This window comes from Lissotriton vulgaris, chromosome 7 (genome assembly GCF_964263255.1).
Source record: "Lissotriton vulgaris chromosome 7, aLisVul1.2, whole genome shotgun sequence".
Taxonomy (NCBI): domain Eukaryota; kingdom Metazoa; phylum Chordata; class Amphibia; order Caudata; family Salamandridae; genus Lissotriton; species Lissotriton vulgaris.
In genome coordinates, this window is record NC_141695.1 from 943,720,834 (window position 1) to 943,747,115 (window position 26,282).

Consider the following 26,282-nt stretch of genomic DNA (forward strand, 5'->3'; position numbering starts at 1 on the left):
ACTCAGTACCGGCGAGTACCGGCCCATTTAAAGCACTGGCCATACTCGATACAGCATGCCGCAAAGCAAGCGCTGCCCAGGCTCGACCTAAAAAAAAGTGACTATAAGATAAATATTTGCTTAGGCTCACACAATTTCAGACCAGTTAACAGGTCAAGTACATTACCTTTAGGTCAAGTACATTATGAAAGTCATGTAGTGAAAGGAAATACAAGATGTAGGGCTGGCAGTATTTCATCAGCAACTCCATTACTCTGAAACAAGGCTTGGAACAATACGTGAACCACACAAAACGACGAACGAACAACTGTGCTTTTCCTTTCTCTACGTTCCTCGGCGTAGCACCCAGCAGCAGCACTGCATGCCGCAACCACACTGGGTCAATTAACGACATCCGTCAGCGGCACGAAATTTGCAATGCAATGCTGTTCCTAGGTCGCAGTGCAGCTGCGCCGGCGCCACCCTAAGACGCAGACGTTGCCAGGAAACAAATATTGATGTTACTTTTGCCCGAATTAAACTTTCGAAGTCGAAGAAACGAATCTGGTCTCGGAATTTCTTTTTCGATGGATAACACTTAGTCAACATATCGCCATGTCATCTTAAACATTATTATCAAGATTAGACACCGTGATTGTTTCTCAGAAACTGTAGAAATATGTTATTTCAATTTTAACTGTATATCATGGAAGTAATTGAATCTTTCTTGACGGTCTGACTATTCAGTGTCTGTGTGTCTATATTATTTTGTGCCAGGTACCTCATAGTACGCGCCCCTTTCCAAGATGGCGATCAGAAGATCTTGTTACAAGTCCCTTCTTTATGTTGATTGCTCGCCAATGCTGTCTCCGAAGTGCCTCCTGATCAGCGACAAGCCGATGCGGTCTCTCTCTGTGCTTCATCGCTAAAGTGCCGGAACTATCCCGGTTGGTTCTATTCCCAGGAGCGACCAAGGAGTTTTTTTGACATCTTCAGCATCAAGATGGCATCTCTGAGCGAGGTAGGAGCAGTGGGTTGCGGTATAGTCTCTTGAAGCTTGATCCGCATGTGTAGCTGCTTAAATAAAAATAAATAAATAAACTGTCACCATTGGTTTTGATCTCCCCGGGATATGAGACTAAAACGCCCATTTAAACTTAGAAAGATCGTGTGAGCTATTTACATGGACTGTTGTGATACATTTGGTAGTGAGCAACGTAATATCATGTTTTTTCATGGCTAAATACGTAGTGTTCTCCACCAGATGTCGTGTAAGTTGGGCAACCATGACGTTAAGCTGCCTAGCAGTATAACGCATAGCAAGTATTGGGCATTTTTGTAAAGGGAAAAACGTGGTAATTGCAATATAATAAATGGGATTCTGCACTGCCTGTATAAAAAAGTGCCTCTAAATTTCTTTGTAATGTATAATGGAAACACATTAACAGACAGTCAGCCGAGCCAATGCTCTGGCTTGGCTTTATGAGTTTGAGCACGAGCCAAGTTCTGAGAATGTTTGCCATGTAAATCATACAACAAATATCACATAAAATTTGATGAAATCTCTTCAAAATGAACACAACTTGCAGAAGCTTAGACATTAATATGTCACATTACAACACTGCACTGAGAAGTTATTATTAAAAGGGATAGTTCTTGAACACAAACTTAGAACCATTCCTGCCTGGTGAGAGTAGCATGAAAAGTGAATAACGGCACATCCTGGGTAGAGCGAGGGTGGCAGGCAGAAGCCACATGAAAGTTTGCCAACAGGTTTCTTGCTCGAGCGTTCAGTGGCTCACCCACCTTTAGTTATCTATCGCTTTCACTGAGAGACAATAGCGTTAATGTAGATAGTAAATCTGATAATTCACTGCTGTGACGTAGCAATGGTAGGTTAGAGATTTCGTACTTCACTGTTGCTATTCATAAGGGAATTCCAGGCTGCTCTGGCTGAGCTCTGTGAGATCCAGTCATAGCAGCACTGGAATGCAGGGAGAAGTGGCGCTCAGCTTCTGGAAAAGAGGTAAGGAAAGGCAAAGGGAGTTGTGAGGGTAGGTGGCAGGAGGTCAGCAATTTAAAAATCGATTGGAATATGGAGGAGATGCCATGTTCTGTATGTCTCCCCTATTACTCCCCTGCCTCAGCGTAGCAGTTCAAAGCAGAGGCAGATGATTTGGGGGAAGTGGGAATATATAACATGAAATTATAGATGGGTAAACAGTGAATTACGGGTATGTTTTTCACGGAGGGGTTCTGAGTGATTACATATACAAGTTGCGCTTCGCTCTTGTCTATTTCATATCACTAAGAACCCCTCTATGAAAAACATTTCCGTAATTCACTGTTACTCATCTACAATTCTATATGTAATAGGCTGCTTGTAAAGCACCTATCTTAAAGAAATAATGTAAAAACGCATCTGTAATAGCTGTTGTGTTCTGACTTCAGAGGGCCTGCTGCCAGAGCCAGCAGATGAGGGAAAAAGTAGTCGGGTCATGAAAGCAGCTGTTTAAAAAACTAAAATGAAATGTTCCTTTCTTTCTTTGGCTCTGTTTTTCCAGTTGTACAGTGACAAGCAGAACGTAGATATTTTTGACAACATGTTTATTTATTGCAAGCTGGAGCACCGTGTCGCGATCTTTGTAATTGAAGAGCAGCGCTATGATGGGTCAGGCCAGCGCACCCGGCAGGGGAAGCAGATCCTACACATGAAGTGCTCTCTCTACACAGAGAAAAGAAGTGTAAAAGATGTCACCCCAAACAGCTGCTTCTACATGTTCTCCAAATATTACTCCATTCAACCCACATTTGTGGTTTCCGCAACTCCAATTATGCGGAGGTGGTTTCTGCTTGACCGTGCCTCGAGGTCTTCGTTATTAGCTTTGATTGCATCTAAGATTTATTCCATATGAATGAGTTTTCCACTATGTCTTTTCGCGGTGTCCTCAGCGTCAGACATGGACTGCACAAGTTGGCCAATAAGGTCTCCATGTGCATCAGCGCATTCTTTAACTTTGTCTATGTAGTCTGTGAGGGTGTTTTGATTTGGAGTTAATTTTTGCTAAGCTTTGCTTCATTTCTAAAGCAAATGCAATAGGTCTAGTTTGACATCCTGAAGGCTTGTCTGACATGGTCTCAGCAGTTTGCGTCTGGGCAGCTGCTTGCCTACTTAGAAACGCCATCTTGAATTATGTGCCCTCATGCTTGCCCATGTTGTGGGTGTTGTAAATGGGAAATGCAGCTCTGTTCACACTGGCTGTAAATTATGGCGAGCTGATCTTATTGCAATGACCCACGGTTCACAGGTGGTCCCGTTTAGCCCCTGCTGTCATCCGTTTCTCTGTTGGGGGCACAAACAGACCCCTAGATCAACAGTGTCGTCTTTCTCCTGCTGAAGTAGATACTCCTGTATGTGAAATAACGCTCCCAGGCCTATACTTAAGTACACAATAGATTTAAACAAACAAACTAGTGCAGTTTTAGAAAAAATACATTTTTAATATAATTAAAAAGGGAATGATAAAATTCAGTGCATTTGTCACACTTGATAAAATCACAATAAGGTGATACACATGTATTCACAAGAAATTAAGAGAGATTAGATGGCATCCGGTCGACGCGTTTCGACATTTAAGAATATGCCTTCATCAGGACTTTACCATCACTTTCTAAAGTAGTGTTCATGTAAAAAAGCAGGACTATTCTATTGTAACATTGAATAGTTTAGCGAGGTGACACTTCCCCCTAGGGAGTTATGGTATATTCCTCATCTGGGGTCTGTTTTTCAGTGTTGATTCACAACTACAGTGCTTTTATACTGATTAAAACCAAGGTTTATATAAACGCTGCCTTTTAGCGTTGCCACTCCTTCCTCACGATATGGTTTTTGTAAGCTTTATATGTTTATTTTCTAGGCGCCGTGCCTATCACTCAGGTCCATTGCAGGTTGAAAATTATTCCTGCAGGAAAAGAAGCGCTGGAAGTTTATAATGCCGTTGTACCCTTCGAAGTCAAGGCTCCTGAAACGCGGCGGTAGCGTTGCACGCGCTATGTTGTATTCGTGTCGTCTGCACGTAACTCCGGGACTCGCGAAGGGTCTTGCCGATAGAGGTTACACTTCCGACGGGTCAGCTTTCAGGAAAGGCAGCCTGGTTTTAATCAGTATAAAAGCACTGTAGTTGTGAATCAACACTGAAAAACAGACCCCAGATGAGGAATATACCATAACTCCCTAGGGGGAAGTGTCACCTCGCTAAACTATTCAATGTTACAATAGAATAGTCCTGCTTTTTTACATGAACACTACTTTAGAAAGTGATGGTAAAGTCCTGATGAAGGCATATTCTTAAATGTCGAAACGCGTCGACCGGATGCCATCTAATCTCTCTTAATTTCTTGTGAATACATGTGTATCACCTTATTGTGATTTTATCAAGTGTGACAAATGCACTGAATTTTATCATTCCCTTTTTAATTATATTAAAAATGTATTTTTTCTAAAACTGCACTAGTTTGTTTGTTTAAATCTATTGTGTACTTAAGTATAGGCCTGGGAGCGTTATTTCACATACATTGTTTACCCTGTCCCAGGATATTGATCCTTATCAGGGGGTCCTTGTTGCTGACATAGAAGTAGATACTCCTGCCAGAGTTCGAGGTAGGCCAAACTGCACGGATCAAACCTCTATTCGGCTGTGCGTTGTGGCCTCCTTAGTGGCGTGTTGCAATTCGTGTGTGGACCCGCCTCGTCCTTTGCATCTAATTCTTTACCTCTAGGAGACACAGGCAGACCGTCAATCTAGCAGCCATGCCCCACTCTTTGCATAGTCACCCCTGGTAGGGGGTACCAGGATAGCAATGCAATTCTTGCATAACCAGCTGCCGCACCACCCCTCTCTGTGGCCTCTCCACAGCCAGCACACCAGGTGGGCCCTCTCGCCAATACCACTCCTCCTCCCAATAAAGCATTCTGCCTTCAGACGCCAGTGTCATCTTCAGCCTGGCATCCCAGTGGAGGGCAGGTGTCATCTCGGCGCTTCCCCTGAGCTTATCTTCCACGTGGTTGCACTTGGGGCAGCATTCTGTCCTAGGGCTGACTTAGACGCGTGCCCCTCTCACTGGCAGTGGGTAAAATCCAGAAAAGAGACCAACAGGAATATCTTGAAAGGTAGTTTATTTTCCTTGCAGCACAGTACCCTGCTACAACACCAACTGCCTTGGTAGAGAAGGATTCCTAGCATTCCCATTTTCCATGAGAGAACTATATTACACCACATAATATGTGATATAGGGCATGACAGTACTAAGCTGTGGATGTAAGACTCCTTTTCACTATATAAAATATACAAATAAAAGATAAAGCAAAACCATGTACAAAGAGCATACAATACCCAAAAAAGAAATGAAAACTAAAGATAAAAGAGCATAAAGAATTTTCAAAATCAGCATATCTAGTAGGACAACGCTTAACACACGTCTCCAACTTAACTCCAGATGCTACAGACTCTTCAGCAAAGCATTCCCTAGAGTTCTCAACATCAGGTACATTTGAACCCAAAAATGAGTTGTTTTGTGTGCGATCAGTAACACGCAAACCAGAGTGAACTTGTTCTCCCAAATTCATTCTCAGGAAAGATCCATCATTAAAGTTTTCATTGACATCTGGATTACACTTAGCCACACGTCTTACATTCCAGACCTTCCCTTCCTGAGTCACAATACTCTTGCCAAAAGCCTTAATGATCTTCATAGCTCTGCCAAATGTTTGCATACTCTTCGTGAACTTACCAGGTTTCTTCACTTTCACCCAATCACCCACAACAAATGAATGACACCTGCTTTTCCATTTTTCGTCATAACATTTCTTAACCTTATCTTGCTTCATCTGGACTCTCTCTTTCATCTCTTGAACATTCACCCCACCTTGAAATTTGGTCTGTTCCTTCCAGAACCACCATGGACACAACTTGGATATGGGTGGTCTACCTTTCAACAATTTAAAAGGACAGACCTCAGTAGTGGCCTGGGGTGTAATACGATACCACCACAGTTTTTCCCTCAATTTGTCCTTCCACAAACAACCCAAACCACGTGACCAAACAATACACTACATAAGGACTCTATTAAACCTTTCCACTTGTCCATTACCTTGTGGTTCGTACAGAGCAGTGGTTGCATGTCTAATATTATTAAAAGAGAAAAAAATGTGCATTTCTTTGAAGACAAGTTGAGTACTATTATCAGATATACCATTTCAGGATAACCCTCTTTGGCAAAAACTTGTTTGAAAAACTCAGTAATGTTATGTTATGTTATGTTATTTTTTATTTAATATAGCGCAACGGTTACTCAAAAAGAGAATCCCGGCGCTTTAGGTAAGGTGAAACTGGTTACAGAATAACACAACACAGATAAAAGCAAATTAAAAGTCCACAAAAGAAACAGGGCAACCGGCAAGGCTATTGAGAGAACAGCCAAGTTTTGAGGCCTTTCCTAAATTCAAGAAGACTGGACGCCCCTCGCAAAGGGAGCGGTAAGGAATTCCACATCTGTGGGGCCAAAAGACTGAAGGAGCGGCCCCCTAGGCGGGCCCTCTTCACACGCGGAACAGCCGCGAGAAGTAAAGATTCCGATCTCAACGCGCGAGTAGGGTGGTAGAAAGTGAGTCTCTTTCGCAGATGTTTGGCTCCCACCGCATGGAGAGCCTTGTAGGCTAGGGTCAACGCCTTAAAGGCAATCCGTTTGCGGATGGGTAGCCAATGTAGCTTAACCAACAACCCAGAGGCGCTGGTGCGTCTACTTAAGCCAAATATGGCCCTGGCCGCCGCGTTCTGTGCCACTTGAAGCCTCTGCAGCAAATACTCTGGTAGGCCCAGGTACAGACTGTTGGCATAATCCAGCCTGGAGCCTATCAGGGCCTGCACCGTCAGCCTCTTGTGATCCTCAGACAAGAGAGGCAGAAACTTCCGCAACATTTTTAGCAAGCCAAAACAAGTGCCAGTTACCCCCAGAATCTGGGCTTTCATCGTCAGCCCCTTGTCGATCTTAACCCCCAGGTTTTTAGCCATGGGAGAAGAGCCGGACGGAGGGAACATGTCGATGGGCCACCAGGCCTGCCAGCTGGGCTCCGAATCGCACCCGAAGAAGAGAACCTCCGATTTATCGGAATTGCACTTGAGGCTGTGCAGTTGAAACCATGCGAACACAGCCCCAAGGCAATTCTGGATCCTCTCCCCGTCAAAGTCAGCCCCCCTCTCACAAGAGAAGAGGAGCTGAGTGTCGTCGGCATACGACACGATCCGGGCACCAAAAGACTCCGCCACCGCCGCCAAAGGGGTCATATAGATATTAAAAAGGGTCGGGCTCAAAATAGAGCCCTGAGGGACCCCGACTCCCAAAGGCGGCATTACAGCGGTGTCAGATGATGTCCAGATCGTTTGCCGGCGGCCGGCCAGGAAGGAAGAAAACCATTTGAGCACCGTCCCCCGCAGACCGATCTCAAAGAGTCTTGCGAGCAGGCCCTCATGGGGGACGGTGTCGAAGGCCGCCGACAAGTCCAACAACACCAGCATGACTTTGCCCCCGGAATCCAGCACCCCTTTGATGGTTTCCGAAACCTCAAGGAGCGCGGTCTCGGTGCTGCGGTTTGAGCGGAAGCCTGACTGGGAGTCGTGCAAGATCTCATGAGACTCCAGAAAGTTGGTGAGCACCGACTGAACGTGCTTTTCCAAGATTTTTACAAAAGCCGGCAGCAGCGAAATAGGCCTGTAATTAACAGGGGCTTTCGGATCAAGTCCCGGCTTTTTAAGCAACGGGATCACCATTGCCTGCTTCCAAGATGACGGCACCTCTCCCGAGCTCAACGAAAGGTTGAGAAGAGGGTGAGCCAACGGGTTAACCACCTCCGCCAATTTAATAATGGCAGAAGAATTTGCATGTGGCAATTTCACCTCCGGACATTTCGAACGGTAATCAACTAGTACCAAAGCAAAATGACAATAAGACGGAAGTGCCTGAAAAGGTCAAGAAATATCAAATCCCACCTTCTGCCAAGGAGTGGTAGGCCAAGGTATAGGTTGAAGGGGAGCTGGAACATGTTTCACATTTTTTTCACTATTGACACACACAGGACATTCCTTCACCTCTTTTTCTGCCATTCTGTCCAAACCAGGCCACCAAAACATGGTGCGTATTAGCCTCTTCATTGAGGGCATACCTGGATGTTATTCATGGGCCAATATCATTCGGCATACCTTTTGGAGGAATACATTTTCCACTTTTAAAAACGAGTCCATTTCCTACAACCAATTGTTCCGCTATTCTAAGGAATGGAATAAGTTCTTCATGCACTTTCCTCCTTTCAAGCCATTCTTCTTCAACAAACTTTTTCACCTGACACAGAAGCTGATCATCCATATCAGCTCTCATTCACTTGTCTTTCTGTAACCCCTTAAATTCATCAGAAACATAATCAGACACAGCAGTTAAATGATTTGCCATGTCAGATAAGGGTAGACGTGACAAACAGTCAGCCATTACATTTCTACGACCTGTTATATACTCCACGTCAAAACAATACTCTATATATTTTTTTCTGTTGCTTACCCTCCTTATGGAAAACTACAATAGTTGCTTGTCTCTGGTCGACACAAAACAATACTCTGTAAGTTTCGAGACAAGTCTGGCAATCCGAGGAATGACATTCCAACCCCCACCCGGTGAAAGAATCCCTACAAGGGGCTTGTGATCAGTTTTGAAGATAAATCATGACCCCCGATGAAATTAGGGAAATGTTCAATTGCCCAACACATGCCAACAACTTCTTCTCTATAACAGCATATCTTCTGTCCGCATCCGACAAGATGCTTGAAGCAAAGGTAACATTCCATTGTTCCCTACCACATCTTTGTGACAATACGCCACCAATTCCATACATGCAATCTCTTTCTTATTCTCCACAAAATCAGATTTTTGTCTGTCAGTCCATAAATATTCCAAATTTTTCATTGTGAGTTCCCGGAGAGGTTCCATTTTGGAAGCTAAATTAACAATGAAATTGCTATAATATTCACAAAGTCCTGCAAAAGACAATGACTTCTCCCTATTGTCAGGAGCTGGAGCTTTAAGAATGGCATCAACTAGGCATTTCTTGGGAACAACACCGTCCTTGGATACTGTGTGACCCAGGTACTCAACAGATTTACAAAAGAAATTACATTTGTTACCTTTTAGTGTCAAACCATTTTTCCTCAAAGTGCCACACACTTCCCTAAGATGCTTCTCAGGTTCCCCATCATCTTTTGAGAAAATCAAGATATCATCTTGGAAACATCGACACATTGTTCCACATCCTTGAAAAGATGAAACATAAACATTTGGAAAACAGACGCCACAGAGGCTAATCCAAAAGGTATACGTTTAAATTGAAATAGGCTCTGCGGCGTAATGAACGCAGTCAAATGACGAGAATCCTCAGTCAGCTCAATCTGATGGTATGCTGACCTCAAGTCTAGAATGGAAAATACTTTAGCTCCATCAAGCATGCAGATCAGTTCATTAATGTTGGGCAGATGAAGACAGTTCACAATATTGTTGGCATTGACAGCTCTCACGTCCACACAGTCTCAGAGAATTTTCTGGTTTGCGTGCCAAAACTATCGGAGACACCCATTCTGAAGACTCATTCACCATACCCAACAACATGTTTCTTAGTACACCCCTCACATTAATAGGAACATTGCGTAACTTATGTATGATTGGCTTAGCGTTAGATTTGAGTTTGATTTTGTGGGAACATCCTTCCAATTTTCCCAATCTTTCTGTGAACACCTCAGGAAAATCACTCACAACACCTCTATCCATCTCCTTCTCTTCAATAACCAAAATAGTCTTGTGACTCCTGGGGTTAAGAATGCTGCCAAGCTTCCATTGATCTTTCCAACCAAGAACATTCACACTCTTAGGTGCAACATAAATTTAATGACTGCTTCTCTACCTTTAAAAATGAATGTCAGTTTTAACAAATCCCACTATGTCAATAACATTACAATTAAAGCTCTCAGCAATAATGTCAGATAAAATCAAACATTCCATATTCCATACATGTCCCCAATTTTGAAGATAGTAGTCCGTGGTAACAATCGTCCATGGCGATCCAGAATCAGCCATGAGTTCTAAATCAACTCCATTAATGTTCACAGCCCATTTAGGAGAACTTTTGACACCCTCTTCTCTGGTCTTACCCTCTAAAGCCTCCGAGATGGAAACGACAAAACCTTTAATTTTCTCAGGATCTTCTGAATCTCAAATATGCACCGTGTTTCCCTCATCACTACTAGCTCCAGTAACCAGATACAACACTTTATTCTTGTTGTCCAAATTACTATTTCTCCTCAGATCACAACAAACCTTTGCAAAATGCCCATTTCTACCACATTTGGTACACGTCTTCCCAATGACAGGACAATGAAGCGAGGAAGCAATGTGATGCGCACTCCCACAGCGATAGCATGCAAACTTGTCCTCTCTAACATCTGTTCTCTTCAAACTTGTTGAATCTTCCAGAAAAATTCTTATTATAATCATCAAATCTCCTTTTAAAGACACCAGACCCTTAGAATTACCATCCCCACCAACATCGCCGACCACATCAGAATCATCTTTGTTGATTTTTTTCAGGCGCATGTACAGATTTCATCCATCTCTCCGATTGCTCTAAAGCTTTAGCTGTAGAAATCACATCTTGCAAATTAGGATCCCCCATGAACCACAATTGTTCTTGAACTTTTCTACTTTTTACATGCACAATGATTTGATCCCTTATCATCTCATCGGTAATCCCTCCAAAATTGGAACGTAAAGACGGACCCCTTAAAGCAGGGAGAAAATCATCAAAACTTACTTCAGTTCTTTGCACTCTGGTGTAAAATTTTAATCGGTTTAAAGATACTCTAACAGTCTGTTTGAATCTTTTCTCTTATCTTAAAAGCGCTTCTTGAAACACAACAGTTCCATCACCCTCAACAGGAATAAGTGGCAAAGTACAAAAAGTCTATTGTCCCTCAAAACCTAAGCAATGTAGAAGAATATTCTTCTTACGTTCACTTGACATGTCATCATCATCAATAGCTCTTAAATACCTTACGAACTCTTCTTTCCAACTCATCCATGGGATAGGTCGATCACATTTAGCTTGTAGAAATTTGGTGGTGGCTCAAATTGCATGGTTAAATTGGAAATAAAGCAAACAATGATTAAGAAAAATATGAGTGTGCAGATCACTGTAAGAGACTTTAAGAGACTGCACCCAGAAAAATTGTGCAAATCACTGTAAGGACTTGCAAAAAAAAGTGTATGAATTACTGTAATAAATAGGTGGGTGGTAGGATGGTGTTGAACAAGTGTGCAAATCACTGTGACCAAATATGGCAATTGTGCCAAACACTGTAAATTAACAAAAATAAGAAAATAAAGAAAATAGCTTAGATCTACACCATTAGACAGGTGTGCAAATCACTGTGGCTATAAACTGCGGGAAGTGTGCAAATCACTGTGGAATTAACAACCATCTGCACAGCAAAGATGTACAAATCACAGTGAGAAAGCTTGAAGCTTTGATTGAGGAGTCAATTATGAATTCAGGACACTGTGCACTAGCAGACCAAGCATTTGCAATGCAATAGCTCTCTCATTTGTAAAAGTTTGAGTTTTTGGCGTTGCATATAATAATGCAACACCAAAAGCTCACATTTTTAGTAATGCGACACCTAAGTATGCTACTATGGCAATTAATGCACACAAAGATGACAAGACAATGGGAGTATGTATTTGGTAAACAAAAGATATGTGATTACGAAGTAGGCTAAAGAGACAACACATACAAAAAGAATACAACATAATAGAGGGTCGGAGTGTCTTTATTTATTAAAGAGAATCGAAATGTCAATACGCCAAACGCAGAACAGACTGAAAAATCAGAATACATTTAATATAATAAGCAGATGTGAATGTGTGCTCACACAAACAAAGATGTATAAAATAGGAGAACATTGCCCTCTCGTTTTCACAATAATGAGACCAGTGGCAGAACACAAAACCATGGGTCTTCCCTGCCTGATATGCGTGTCCCCACAGTATCACATATCTCAGATATTCATAGGCCTTTAAAGAAATGGGGGCTCCCTGACTATTGTGGGCTTCTTGCACCATGCCTCTAAATGGAATATATGGATTAAATGTATAGGTTTTCCCGGGACAGTGCTGCCCTTTCTGATTAAGAATGCGCTGCACGTTTTAACCACGTGTCCCCTTGAACCATAACAACTTTCTAAAGAGTGTTTACAAAATGTGGTGTATATGACACATCTTAAACACGTGTAATGTAAAAATGTCCCTTTTGAAAATATGCCGTCCACATATAAATACTATTTTTAGGTCTCACGACCTATCGATGCGCGCAAGCGCATCGAGCGGAGCGAGAATTCATGTCGGCAAAACACAAGTCAAACCAAAGGGCTTTCAGCCCCGCGGTTTTCTTGCAGTTCGCGTGTACATGCATGCGCATCGCATGCAAGCCCAGCCTCTCGCATTCCCAGGCTCTCCCGCCCCCATCCGGCATCAGGCTTCTCCTCCTCTAGCAGCACTCCTCCCACACCAGCACCTCCCCCCTCCCACACCAGCACCTCCCCTCTCTCACACCAGCACCTCCCCTCTCTCTCCCCGCAAACACAGCCTCCCACACCAGCACCTCTCCCCTCCCACACCAGCACCTCCCCTCTCCCTCCCCGCAAACACAGCCTTGCCCTAGCAGCACTCCTCCCACACCAGCACCTCCCCCCCTCCCACACCAGCACATCCCCTCTCTCTCCCCGCAAACTATTGCATCTCCGTGTTCTCTTTTCATGGACTCTCGATTTTATTTCTTGTTTTTTTTACCTCTCAGCACGCTCCCCTGGGAGTGACAATCGCGCTTTATAAATACTGAATTCATTTATTCTTTTTGATTAGTTTCCTTCTGCTGCTCGCCCTGGAATTGAGGTACTTTATTTTCTTTTTCCCTCATCGTCGTAGTGTGTTCCCCCCGTCATTACTTGCCAGTTGTTGATTGACCTCCTCCTGTGTCCTTGCAGTTCCGTTGTTGTTGCTTCCTCTCCCCCCTCCCACGTCCTTGCTTGCTATCATGGTATACATATATTGTACCGCGTATTCTACCCTCATAAAATGGTTTGAAATCGTATTCCCCATGCTTTAACTGTAAACTTTAGGCTCAAAAACAGTGGTGTACGAATGCCAAACCAACTCGGTACTAGGCAATAACCTAAAAATATGAAATCCTCACATAAGAATCAGTTGCTCTATGTTAAACTATTCGTGCAGAAAAGCGGCAGCTGCAAACATCAAGAAGGCAGTGTTTCTCACTTTTGAAATGTCGAGCATAAACGAGATGTGCAATAGATGTATTTCATCACCTTCTGAGACGTGTTTGTAAATGAAAAGTTTCTGATCTGTAACTGCTGTATTGCCCCTCCTATATTCTTACGAGAATCGTAGGCTACATATGCTTTCAGAAGTGCAAAACGCGTGCTGTAAATCGTCAGCAAGCAGCTTTGTCTCACATGGTTCGGACATACATCTGCTGCGTTTATGCTTCAAGTGGGAACAACCATTAGCAAAGTCACTAGGTTTTGCCTATGAGAGATTAATTGACTTTGTCGATGTTTTCTTACCCAAGTTGTACAGCAGCATGACTGTAAGGAAGAAGCTGCTAGGTCTGCAATGAAAGTTATCACTCAGAATAATTCTCCTTTGATATTTTCTGGCTTGAAAATGGAGCTGTCAACATGATCTATTATTAGTAACTTTAAAATATAGAGTTGGTTAACACTCTGCCCAGAGGACTATTCTCTCTCACGTCATGCAGTTGGCTGTTTGGTGTACTGTTTGAAGTTCTTATATTGCAAAGCATGACGGTCTGTTTAACGCCTCAAAAGTACATGGCTTCATCACATATTACGTTTTTCATCTCATAGAGCATTGTATATATATAAAGCAGTCTTTTTTTTATGTGTGATTTTTTTAACATAACGTGTATTTATAACGCACACATTCACCCATGGGTATCTTGGCGCTGAATAACAGCTGTTTATTACTCAACTTAACAGTACTCATTTTATCGACCGATGAAGGATGAAAGACTAAGTGGACCCTCTGGTATTTGAACCTGTGACCAAGAGCTCGAACACAGGCCCGTATAGTCAACGCCTTAGTCCACTAAGCCACCAGACCTCGCGACTTTCAGCAGGCTTTTTATTTTATTAAATATTTTAGTCAGGACTCCAGTGCAAGCCAGACCCGTTGGCCTGGGCATCATCATTATTATTATTTAAGAGTGGTTTTTTTTAATCATCCAGCTTTTATAGCTCACTGGAGATGAAGATGCTAAATCCTACAGTGAAGAATACTCTTCTACCTTGTTGTGATCTGCCTCAGTTGTGCACTGCATATTTCTTAAGTGACTGGTGTGACTGGTGTGTCTGTTGATGCACATCTGTGGGCTGTCTGCTTGGAGTGTTCATGCTTACAGTGCTGTGGAAAATAAAGCTCGATTTTAAGAACAGTTGGTTAAAGCGTCTAAACCCGTTCCCAATATCCACTAAGCTGCAAAAACTAATTTTCTTTTACATAATTGTCTCGTTTGCTATTGTGGCGCACATAGCCGTTTGCCGTTGACAGTTACGTTCCCAAGTGGATTTAAGAAGTAATTCGTGGCCCCAGGCTTACATTTGTTTTCCCCACACAACATTTCTGCAGGCACACCATTTTTTCCCCTCCTTGTTTTGTTTGAGGTCACCACAGGAGCCCACGGAGCTTCAAAGTGAGCGCTCTCACCTTACGGATTGGTGTTGAGCCCTCCCCCACCCTCCGAGCACGAATGCAACGTTTCCCTCAACCCACCCTTCCCCGTGCATAGAGTGCGCAGCCATCCATGTCCTTACCTAGAAGAGGGGAAACTTTTAAGCCCTTTCTGTGGCATCATTGACCGGCTTGCAACACGCACTCATTAAGCTGGACAGGATGCTTTGCAATCAAACTTTTTTAGATGAATATTTATTTTATTGATAAAGTACCCTGAGCAAAGTTGTATTTGCTATCTATCACTCTATTACTGCATTTGCAGCTTTTATCTCTCCTCCTCTGCGAGCTTTCCAATCGTTCCTGCCCCCCTCTCCCCCATTTAATTTTTTTCCTGTCTCTTCATTGCTTGCCCATCCCCCAACCCCTGTGCCTTGCTACGGTTTTCAGACTGCCGATTCTGCTGTGAAACCACTGTTTTGCCCTGCCTGTGTTTATGCTGCATGAGTTGTTTCTAACCCTGGAACAACCTTAATTGCTGGGGGTTATATACAAGGGTATGGTCGGTGCTTAGGGGCTAAATGTCTGTGGCCAGCTCACCATGATTAAAAAAATAAATATTCATTAAAAGGGAAATCACCCACGCAAGCCCACTATCACCCACGCAACACCACACTCACCCACGCAACGCCACTCACCCAAGCAACCCCACTCATCCACGCAACCCCACTCATCCACGCAACCCCACTCATCCACGCAACCCCACTCATCCACGCAACCCCACTCATCCACGCAACCCCACTCATCCACGCAACCCCACTCATCCACTCAACCCCACTCATCCACGCAACGCCACTCATCCACGCAACGCCACTCATCCACGCAACGCCACTCACCCACGCAACGCCACTCACCCACGCAACGCCACTCACCCACGCAACGCCACTCACCCACGCAACGCCACTCACCCACGCAACGCCACTCACCCACGCAACGCCACTCACCCACGCAACGCCACTCACCCTCGCAACGCCACTCACCCTCGCAACGCCAATCACACACGCAACGCCACTCACACACGCAACGCCACTCACACACGCAACGCCACTCACACACGCAACGCCACTCACACACGCAACACCACTCACGTTGCCAATAGGTCTCGCAGTAGGAAAGTTGGAGCCATTACAATTGCAAATAACAATGCCTTTTATTTTTTTTTCATTTTAAAAACATAAAGGGCTTTGTCATTTACAAAACCAATAGCTCCAACTTTCCTACTGCGAGACCTATTGGCAACGCCAGTGCTTGTTGGATATGCAGCTTAGCAATTAATGCACAAGTGTATACACCATCTGTAAGGCACAGACCAGCGCTAGAATCGTGGAGAGGCACCTGAGCGGCCATTGTGCATTACCACCAGTGTGCTAACGAGAAAAACTAGCACATGAGCTAGAGGTGTCCTTAAGCTATACCTAGTATACCTAACAAGCACAAATTGCAAAGCGTGCATTCAGAACCTCCAAAAGGTGAAGCAAGACTACGAACAGCTCCTAAAAGAAGAAAGAGTGTTTGAAGCAGGTCATCACCCGTGGTCTGTTTCACCTACCTCCTGAAGGTCTATGCGGTGTGGTTAACTAAACTCTGGACCATGAGGTCGAATTCCCACTTGAGACTGGCAGTGTGGCTCAAGCACCGCGGTACCAAGATTGAACTGCAGTCAAAATTAAAGGAAACATCGGCACTTTGGTGGGAAATTAAAGACTTGTAGCAAATGGGCATCTGTGTCATTGCTGTCTCCTTTTTTCTGTTCTTAAGTGCTCCTGACTGGCAAACACGACAACTGCGTCTAACACACAGCATGCCTGCAACGGGCAAAGCAAAAATACAATTCCCAGAATGCAAAGTGTTGCGGCCTACAAGGTCAGCACTTGGTTAAAGAATCGTGAAAGGAGGTCAGAACGGCACTAAAGATGTGTACCCGATCAATGATTACATTTATCAGCATGCGCACGCAAGCCCTTTGTTGCCCTTGGTATATATGGCTGATGCGGTTTCAGGAGGAAGGGTTACCTTGCCACTTTCAAAACTGAGGTGAAGGACCATTTATGTACAGACGGGAGGGTTTTCAGGCTTTCGTCTCTTAACTCCATAGAAATGCATGTGATGTGACTGACTGTATGTCATTTAGATTCATCATGAGGGCTGTAAGCTCAACCGTCCTAGGTTGTGCCCCATACTGGACAGTCTTCAAAATGTGTCCTAGAAAATTGTTTTTGAGTTTGGGCGACTTACTCATGTAACCATGAGAAAGAGTCTTTAGTCCCTTGGGCACCACTAAAGGTTCAGGAAAGCCGAGTTTGACAGTATTAAAAGACAATCGTAGTAATTTTCTCATGATTTAAAGGATGGAATAGCAACATCGAAAATGTCGATGATATCTGTGGTGTTTAACACATTAAAATAAATAAACAGGAAACTTGAAGAACAGGTATGTGGGTATTAATTAACCTCATCCACGAAGTCCAACGATCAACTGACTTCCAGAGAAGTCTACATTCTAGGAAAGAATCTCTTAATAGGATTCTATGAATCAAAGGTACAAAACATATTATGATACATTTACATGTTATCACACATCTCCCTTTCTAATAAAACAAAAAGAAAAACAAAACAAGAAAGAAGGAAAAATTAAACGTAATCTTTTAAGTATAAAGGAGGTCTACGTACTCTCTGACCCAACCTAGAAGAAGAAGAAAAACTTGGAGACCCAGGAGAAGAGTAACGGGAATTGCCTGAATTACCCCCAACAGGATGGGCACTTTCAACAGCAGGCAACCTTGAATCAACCAAAACCACACGACTGTTATTCCATATCCTTCCATCATCCGTTTTGACAGCATTTCTGAAGATTTTCACTACAGAGCGAACCTCAGTCAACTTTGACCAAGGCCTACACCCAACAGGAGCTCTGATGCGAACAAGATCACCAATTTTGAACTTTTGAAATAATACAGACTTACTGCTATCAAAATACTCTTTCCTAGCAACTTGTTTGTCTAATTCCTTACACCTCCATTCACCAACACTATTATCTACCAAACCTTTGTTCAGCTTCATCCAACCAGGACACCACAAAGTATTAGGAACTCTTCCTTTAAACAACTCAAAAGGAGATCTTCCAGTGGTCGAATGGGGAGCCATGCGATAACTGTTAATTCTATCCTTAAGAGAGACCTTCCAATCCAAGCCAGATGACCTTTGCAACTGAATAGCTTCTTTAAGAGTCTTGTTAACCCTTTCAACAGCACCATTCGACTCAGGATGATACAAAGAACATCTCTTATGAGTCACACCACACCTCTTTAAATAATCTTCAAACAACTTTGAGCACAACTGAGGTCCATTACCTGAAAGTGAACTATTGGGAAAACTCTTTTAAAAAAATACCATCCAAGAATTTGATGACAGCATCTGAAGTTATGTCTCTTACAGCAGAAACCTCAATCCATCTTGAATATAAGTCTATTAAAACAATTAATTATGGAGTATCAGAAACTCCAGACAAAGGACCAACAATGTTGATTGCAACCTCATCCCAAGGATGATTAGGTAAAATCCTCTTGACCATGGGCATGTGTCTAGTCTTCAAAATTTTGTCACTTGCACAACACTCAGGACAATCTCTCACCATTCTCTCTATTTCCAGATCCATGCCAGGCCACCAAAACTGCAAACGAAGAATTTCCTTAGTCTTAACAATGCCTAGATGACCGCAATGAGCATGGGATAACAATTTTTTTCTAATACCAACCGGTGGAATTAACTTCGTCCCACGAGTGAGAAGACCATCATCAGTAATAGAAAGTTCATCTGAAACCAACAACCATGGTTTTTCTAATCGACTATGGTTTTTTAAAGAAGAAATAAGCTTGGAAATCTCTTCATCTTTTCCTAACTCAGTCCTCCATTCACACTCCTCAACTGCTCCTTCAGTAACTTCACAAACTCTGATACTGTCATCTGTATCAAAAGTATCTTCCTCTTGAACATTCTCAAAAGTAACTTGTCTTGATAAGCAATCCGCTGACTTATTGGCTACACCAGGAATGTAATCCACCTCAAAATCAAACTCTTGTAAAGAGATTATCCATTTCCTAATTCTTGCTGAAATGGCATCTAAACCCTTCTTAGAAAATACCTCTTTTAGATCTGATAAAACACACACCTTTGAGCCCCAGATCAAATTTCTGAATTTCCTCAAAGCCCAAAAAATGGCAAGAGACTCCTTCTCAATAACGGAGTAGTTTATTTCCACACCCTTAAGACACCTTGATGAACAACAAATCAAGAAATCTCGCCCATCTTTTCTTTGTGTTAAAACAGCCCCAAGACCTTTATCACTGGCATCGGTGAACATAAAAGTCGGAAGACCAGGAACAAAAGCATGCAAAGATGGAGCCTTATTTAATTCAATTTTTATACCTTCAAATTCTTTTCTGCAGTCATCCGACCAATCAAAAACAGCACTTTTAGCAGTCCACTTCCTCAGGTTATGTGTTTTTTCTGCAAAATTAGTGATAAACTTTCCATAGAACTCAACCATTCCTAAAAAAGAAAGCAGCTCATCCTTATTAACAGGTTCATTTATCTTTGAAATAGTCTCCATTAGCTCTTTTTTTGGGAAAACACCCTCACCAGTAATTCTATGTCCAAGATAATTTACTTCTCGTACACCAAATTTGCACTTACTTTTCTTCGAGTGACATACCAGCTTCACCCAAACGTCTAAGAACCAGACACACACGTTCATTGTGTTCACTCAAAGTATTCCCAAATATCAACAAATCATCCTGATAACACTTCACCCCAGACAAACCTCTCAAAATCTTAGCCATGATTCTTTGAAATACAGAAGCTGCCGAAACAAGTCCAAATGGCATTCTTTTGTATTTAAAAGTTCCCATAGGAGTGATGAAAGCCGTTAGCTCCTGTGAAGACTCATCTAGTTCCACCTGGTGGTAGGCAGATGCTAGATCAAGAGTGGTAAAGTATTTTGCTCCACCCAAAGTGCCAACCAACTCATCAATGTTAGGTAACGGAAACCTATCTACTACTACTTCCTTATTTAGGGATCTCAAATCAATGCAAAGACTAATTTCGCCAGTTGGTTTCTTCACAATAACAATAGGAGCCAACCACTCTGTTGCCTCGACTGGCTCAATTATCCCATTATTAATCAACTTGTCAATTTCTTCCTGAACTTTCGTTTGTTCTAACAAAGGAATTCTCCTCACTTTTGCTACAATAGGAATGGCATTCTCTTTCAGTTTGATATGATGTTTATAACCACGTAAACATCCCAATTTTTCTTTAAAAACATCTGGAAATTTTTCTGAAAAAACTTTACATAAGTCATCACTCACACAACTTTCAACACTCTCATGCACTTCCTGAATTTGAACCTGAGGAGTGGAATTTGGATCAAGTGTCACACCAAGTTCTCTTTGATGTAACCACCCCAATAAGGCATCACCTTTCTTTGCTACATATATTTTTCCAACAGTTATACGACTGCCCAATTCTATCTCACCCAAGAAATACCCTAGAATTTTTATTGGTTTATCACTATAACCTAGAGGTAATATATCCGATCTCATTAATTTTGGATTGTCTGGAAAAGTATCCTTAAATAATTTCTCATCAATTAAGGTAATACGAGAACAAGAATCAAATTTAAAATTTATAATCCTATTCTCTACTTTCACTAAATGTGAGGGATGGTCAATCTCATTACATTTTATCTCAAAACTCACAGTTCTAACTTGAGGTTGACACCATTTCTTTTTTATAACTTCTCCTTTCAACATTCTTGTTCTACAGAACTTTGCATAATGCCCTCTCTTTCCACATAAGTTACACACAACCTTTAATGCAGGGCAAGTTGGAGAATTTGCTAAATGTGAATTTTGACCACATCTGGAACACGAAAACCTACTAGATTGAGAAGAATACAAAGTATTAGACATGTTAGGATTCATTACATTTGCCATTGCACCCTGTTTTTCCTGTCCACAAGTGCTCTCCTGCTTTTTTATTTGACATACAACATCATCCACCTTAGTTTCTTCTTTTGTATCAGGTTTCTCCTTTTCTTTTTTTAATTCACCTACACATTTAGTCATATGTTCGACTTGTTTTGCGATAACTAAAACTTCAAGTGGAGGTTCATCTTTCAACCATAACTCTTTCCTGATGTCATCATGTGCACATCTTAGAACAAATTGATCACGTATCCTTTCATCAAGCGTTTGTCCAAAGTTGCACGAAGAAGCCAATTTTCTTAAAGAAGATACATATTCCTCGACTGTCTCCTCTTTCTTTTGTTCCCTCAAACCAAAATGGTAACGTTCCATTATAGTGCTTAATCTTGGTAAGTAATGACGGTCTAATTGTAATATAGCGATCTCGTATTCATTCAGATTTCTTTGCTCTGCTGCAGGTAAATCTGGTAGGTGTTCCAAAACGTCTTGTCCTTCACCACCAAGGCAATGTAGCAGAAGAGCCAGTTTCCTTTCTGCACTCAAATTTGTACCACATACCCTGGCATAATTCGCAAAAAATTTCTTCCACTTTTTCCATTTTCCATTAGGTTCTCCAGGACTTACTAGAAAAAATGCTGGTTGAGTAACGTTTTGCGTTTTTTTTTTTAATGCACTTTCCCCCCTTTTTTTTTTTTTTAAATGTTCACTTGTTTAATATAATAGAGTCAATTCAAAGTCCTTTTCTTTTATTTATGTAACCAATTGTCTTTATGTTAAAGCTGGAGAAAGAGAAATTGTCTCAACTTCCTGGGAAATAATAATTAACAATGCCTTGGAACAGTGGGATTGTGACGAGACAGAATGCAAAAGCAGAAAACTAGAACACCGTGATATTATGACGTGAATAATGCGCTGTTCACAGAAAATGGAACGCACAGCTGAAACGCATGGTGATTATACGTAGCACGCTCTTCAGTCCGTGCTTACGTCAGCACTCATTCTCTTTCTCCTCGCGCAGCTCGCGCTTATCACAGCTCGCGCTCCTCACGTTCTCTTCTACTTTAAAAGCTCGCGCTTGTTAGTTTTAAACAACAAGTTGATTTTTTAGACCAAAAATTAATTTAAATAATTCCCGCCGAGTTAAAATGCCCACCGCTCTCCTCACCAGATGATTATACAGATGAATATCATGTAAACGAACTGCCGCAGGGAAGTCACCGCTTCCTTTCCTTAGACACAGCCGCTGGAGGAGGGGTGTCAAAATCTTCTTTTTTCTCCGTGTTGAGGTCTCGCAATCGTCGCCAATTTAATGTGGTGTTTAACACATTAAAATAAATAAACCGGAAACTTGAACAGGTATGTGGGTATTTATTAACCTCATCCACGAAGTCCAACGATCAACTGACTTCCAGAGAAGTCTACATTCTAGGAAAGAATCTCTTAATAGGATTCTATGAATTAAAGGTACAAAACATATTATGATACATTTACATGTTATCACAATATCCCTTTTCCATCTATCTCCCTCTTCATCTGTGAAATATTTGGGTTTAGCATAGACAACGGGTTATCACTAACAGTGCACATACATAAGTTTGTCTAGTTCTCAAACTTTGTCCTATAATCTTAGAAAAAAATTATTAGCGCCTGACACCCAAGTTGTTCGTGTGCTATTCATAAGATCTTGGCAACACCATTATCTGCAGCTTTCACACTACAGCTCGACTCGTATCAACAAAGACTAGGCCGTTCACGCCGCTCCATGGTCCAACAAGTGGTTCACGCGCACCACAGCGAGACATCTGGGTTCAATTATCGTGCCCATGACTGGGCATGATAATTAAAACTACATGGCGGCCGCACGGGGAACTGACTCCAGTAGGCCTTGGGCGGAGCAATGTGCCCGCCTATGGCCAATTGCGTGCTGCCTTTGTTAAAAAGACACACGCAAAGGCCAATAGCGTTGGAGAAAAGAAAAAGCACACGCACATTTGTGTGCGATCCCTAGGTGGGTTTTGAAAGCCCCCTACAAGAAGTCTCTCGCTGCGTGACAGGGCTGCGCACTGCAACGCGAGGCACGAGACCTAAAAAATCAGCCGTATAAAAAACTTTGGAGGCAGGCTCTAAAAGAAGAAAACAGGAATAGGTGCACTGGAACCAATTCAACTCACATTCTCCCACGGTAATAATCCAAGGTGAATAAGGAAAGGTGGTACAATGGCGCCCTCCAGTGGTCACAAACAACGTAGGAAACAGCAAATGAAATTCAACGCTGTAGTAGAACGTGCTCTAGATTTAACGCAGAACGTGTTGTTCACATGCAATTTTTTTAGCACGTCATGAAGGCAGTCAGAGCAGGAAGATCTCAAGGCAAAGAACAAAGACACATCGAGAAGATAAGCAGCAAACAGAACGTTCACGCGCACAGTATTTAAATTTTAAAACATACCAAAGTTAACAAGTGAAATAAATTTGCCTTGGCAGGGGCATAAAACATAGGGAAAATAATTCAAAATGCCCTGCGCAATGTGGGAAAACAGTTTCAAACCGATTACCACTTTAATCTGTGTAGAGAAAAGCGTAAATAAAGAGAAACCGTCAATCTTCACGTTTAGTAAAAGTCAATCTTCATGTTTAAATAAATAACGCCAGAGTCAGACACGGCATTCTTCCGGAGAAATAAAAATAACATTACAATACCATTCTTTGAAGTAATGACGCAAAACAGGATAGAGGAATCCGTTCTCCTGGTTTTGTTTAATCTGGGTTTGTAAGGAAACACCACCCCACCTGTGCTGCGCAAATAAGGGTAATAAGTGATACTCCAACTCGTCGCCACTATAAAATCCTGAAAAGAGACCGATATCTTGAAAGGTAGTTTATTTTCCTTGCAGCACATTTGTTACAACACCAACTGCCTGGGTAAAGAATGCATCCTAGCATTCCCAGATGCTGATTCCATGAGAGAACTATATTACATCACACAATATGTGACATAGGGCATGACAGTACTAAGCTGTGGATGTAACCTAGTTCTTCTCTGTCTGCCAAGCTGGTGGCTAGCTCTTGATATCTTGCAAGTCCTGGGGTGATCCCGCACTTGTCTAGATAGATGCTGTCTTTTGTGACCCCCCATTGTTCTGAATGGCTGCCAGATTTTTGTCCTGGCCGGAAGAGCCTTGCTAGTGCAGCCATCTTGCTGCAGTGCCCCCTAGGAATGTTATAGTTGGGTGAAAATATCAGTTAAAACACAACACTAAAAACTAGCCTCGCCATGCATTACTTCTAACCTGACATATTACATCACTCATTTATTGTTCAATGCCTGCATTGATAATGTCCCTGATATCTAAAACGTCATAATTGATCACAACACTGTGCATGGCTAGAGCACAAGTTATAGTTACTTTAGGGCACGTTTTATAATTACTTTGTGGCATGCGTTTAACACGCGCGCACACACATATCTCTCTCCACTCTCCTCTCTCCCTCTCTCCCTCTCTCCCTCTCTCCCTCTCTCCCTCTCTCCCTCTCTCCCTCTCTCCCTCTCTCCATCAATCAAGCATTTATATAGCGCACTACTCACCCGGAGGATCTCAAGCGCTTGTGGAGGGAGGTCCGCTACTGCTTGAACAGCCAGGTCTTGAGTTGCTTCCTGAAGGCGAGGTGGTCTTGGGTCAGGCGGAGGTGGGTCGGGAGGGAGTTCCAAGTCTTGGCGGCCAGGTAGGAGAAGGCCCTTCCTCCTGTGTTGACTCTTCGGATGCGGGGGACGGCGGCGAGGGCATGGCTGGTCGATCGAAGCTGACGTGTGGGAGTGTAGAAGTTGAGGCGGCTGTTGAGGTATCTTGGGCCTTTGTTGTGTAGGGCTTTGTGTGCGTGGGTGAGGAGACGGAAGGTGATTCTCTTGTTGACCGGGAGCCATTGCAGGTCTCTCAGGTGTCCGGAGATGTGGCTGTGTCGGGGGATGTCGAGGATGAGTCTTGCTGAGGTGTTTTGGATCTGCTGGAGTCTCTTCTGGAGTTTGGCAGTGGTTCCGGCATAAAGGGAGTTGCCATAGTCCAGTCGGCTGGTGACGAGGGCCTGGGTGACCGTCTTTCTGGTCTCGATGGGGATCCACCGGAAGATCTTACGTAGCATGCGCAGGATGTTGAAGCATGACGAGGAGACGGCGTTGACTTGTCTGGTCATGGAGAGGGAGGAGTCCAGGATGAAGCCCAGGTTGCGTGCGTGGTCTGTAGGTTTGGGTGCGCTGCCCAGGGCAGGGGGCCACCAGGAGTCGTCCCAGGCGGACGGCGAGGAGCCCAGGATGAGGACCTCCATCTTGTCCGAGTTCAGCTTCAGGCGGCTGTTCATCATCCACTTGGCTACGTCTGTCATCCCTTCGTGTAGGTTGGCTCTGGCGGTGGCAGGGTCGTTGGTGAGGGAGAGGATCAGCTGGGTGTCGTCGGCGTAAGAGATGATGTTGAGGTTGTGTTGGCGTGCGATGGCCGCAAGGGGGCTCATGTAGACATTGAAGAGGGTGGGGCTGAGCGAGGAGCCTTGAGGAACGCCGCAGATGACTTCGGTGGCTTCTGATCTGAACGGGGGAGGCGGACTGTCTGTGTTCTTCTGGCGAGGAAGGAGATGATCCATTCTAGTGCCTTCTCCTGGATTCCGACGTTGCAGAGGCGCTGTACTAGGGTGCGGTGGCAGACAGTGTCAAATGCCGCGGAGAGGTCCAGGAGGATGAGGGCCGCTGTTTCCCCGTTGTCGAGCAGGGTTCGGATGTCATCAGTGGCGGCAATGAGGGCGGTCTCGGTGCTGTGGTTGGCCCGGAAGCCAGACTGCGAGTGGTGGAGGGATCCGTTCGTCTTGAGGAAGGTGGCCGGCTGCTTGTTGACGGTCTTCTCGATGACTTTGGCCGGAAACGGGAGGAACGAGATGGTGCAGTAGTTTTTGAGTTCGGTGGGGTCCGCTGAAGGTTTCTTCAGTAGAGCGCTGAGTTCGGTGTAATTCTAACTCTCAGGGAAGGTGGCGGTGTCGAAGGAGGTGTTGATGATGTCCCGCAGGTGGGGTGCGATGACAGCGTCTGCCTTGTTGAAGACGTGGTGCGGGCAGGGGTCGGTTGGAGATCCGGAGTGGATGGAGTTCATCGTGCAACGGGTTTCTTCGGTGTTGATCGAAGTCCAGGCGCGGAGGGTGGTGGCGGGGGGTGCTGGTGCGGTCGTGGGGTGCGTTGGCTGTGTGATGAAGCTGTTGTGTATATCTGCGATCTTGTTGCGGAAGTAGGAGGCGAGGGCGTTGCAGAGGTCTTGTGATGGGGTGATGTCGTTGTTTCCGGCGTTGGGGTTGGAGAGCTCTTTGACAATGAGTTTGAGTTCCTTGCTGTTGTCCAGTCGTTCCTTGAATGCGGTTTTCTTGGTGGTG

General features: G+C 43.5%; 1 protein-coding gene across 1 annotated transcript in view; it reads left to right on the forward strand.

Annotated features, from left to right (window-relative positions):
- The first annotated feature begins 840 nt into the window (after positions 1-840).
- LOC147702787 (histidine--tRNA ligase, cytoplasmic-like) overlaps positions 841-26,282 on the forward strand; it is a 224,313-nt gene continuing 198,871 nt past the window's right edge. The window contains exon 1 of the mRNA XM_086931378.1: positions 841-1,000. Within this exon, the coding sequence (XP_086787504.1) occupies positions 983-1,000 (18 nt within the window). The 5' untranslated portion in view covers positions 841-982. The remainder of the gene's footprint in view (positions 1,001-26,282) is intronic.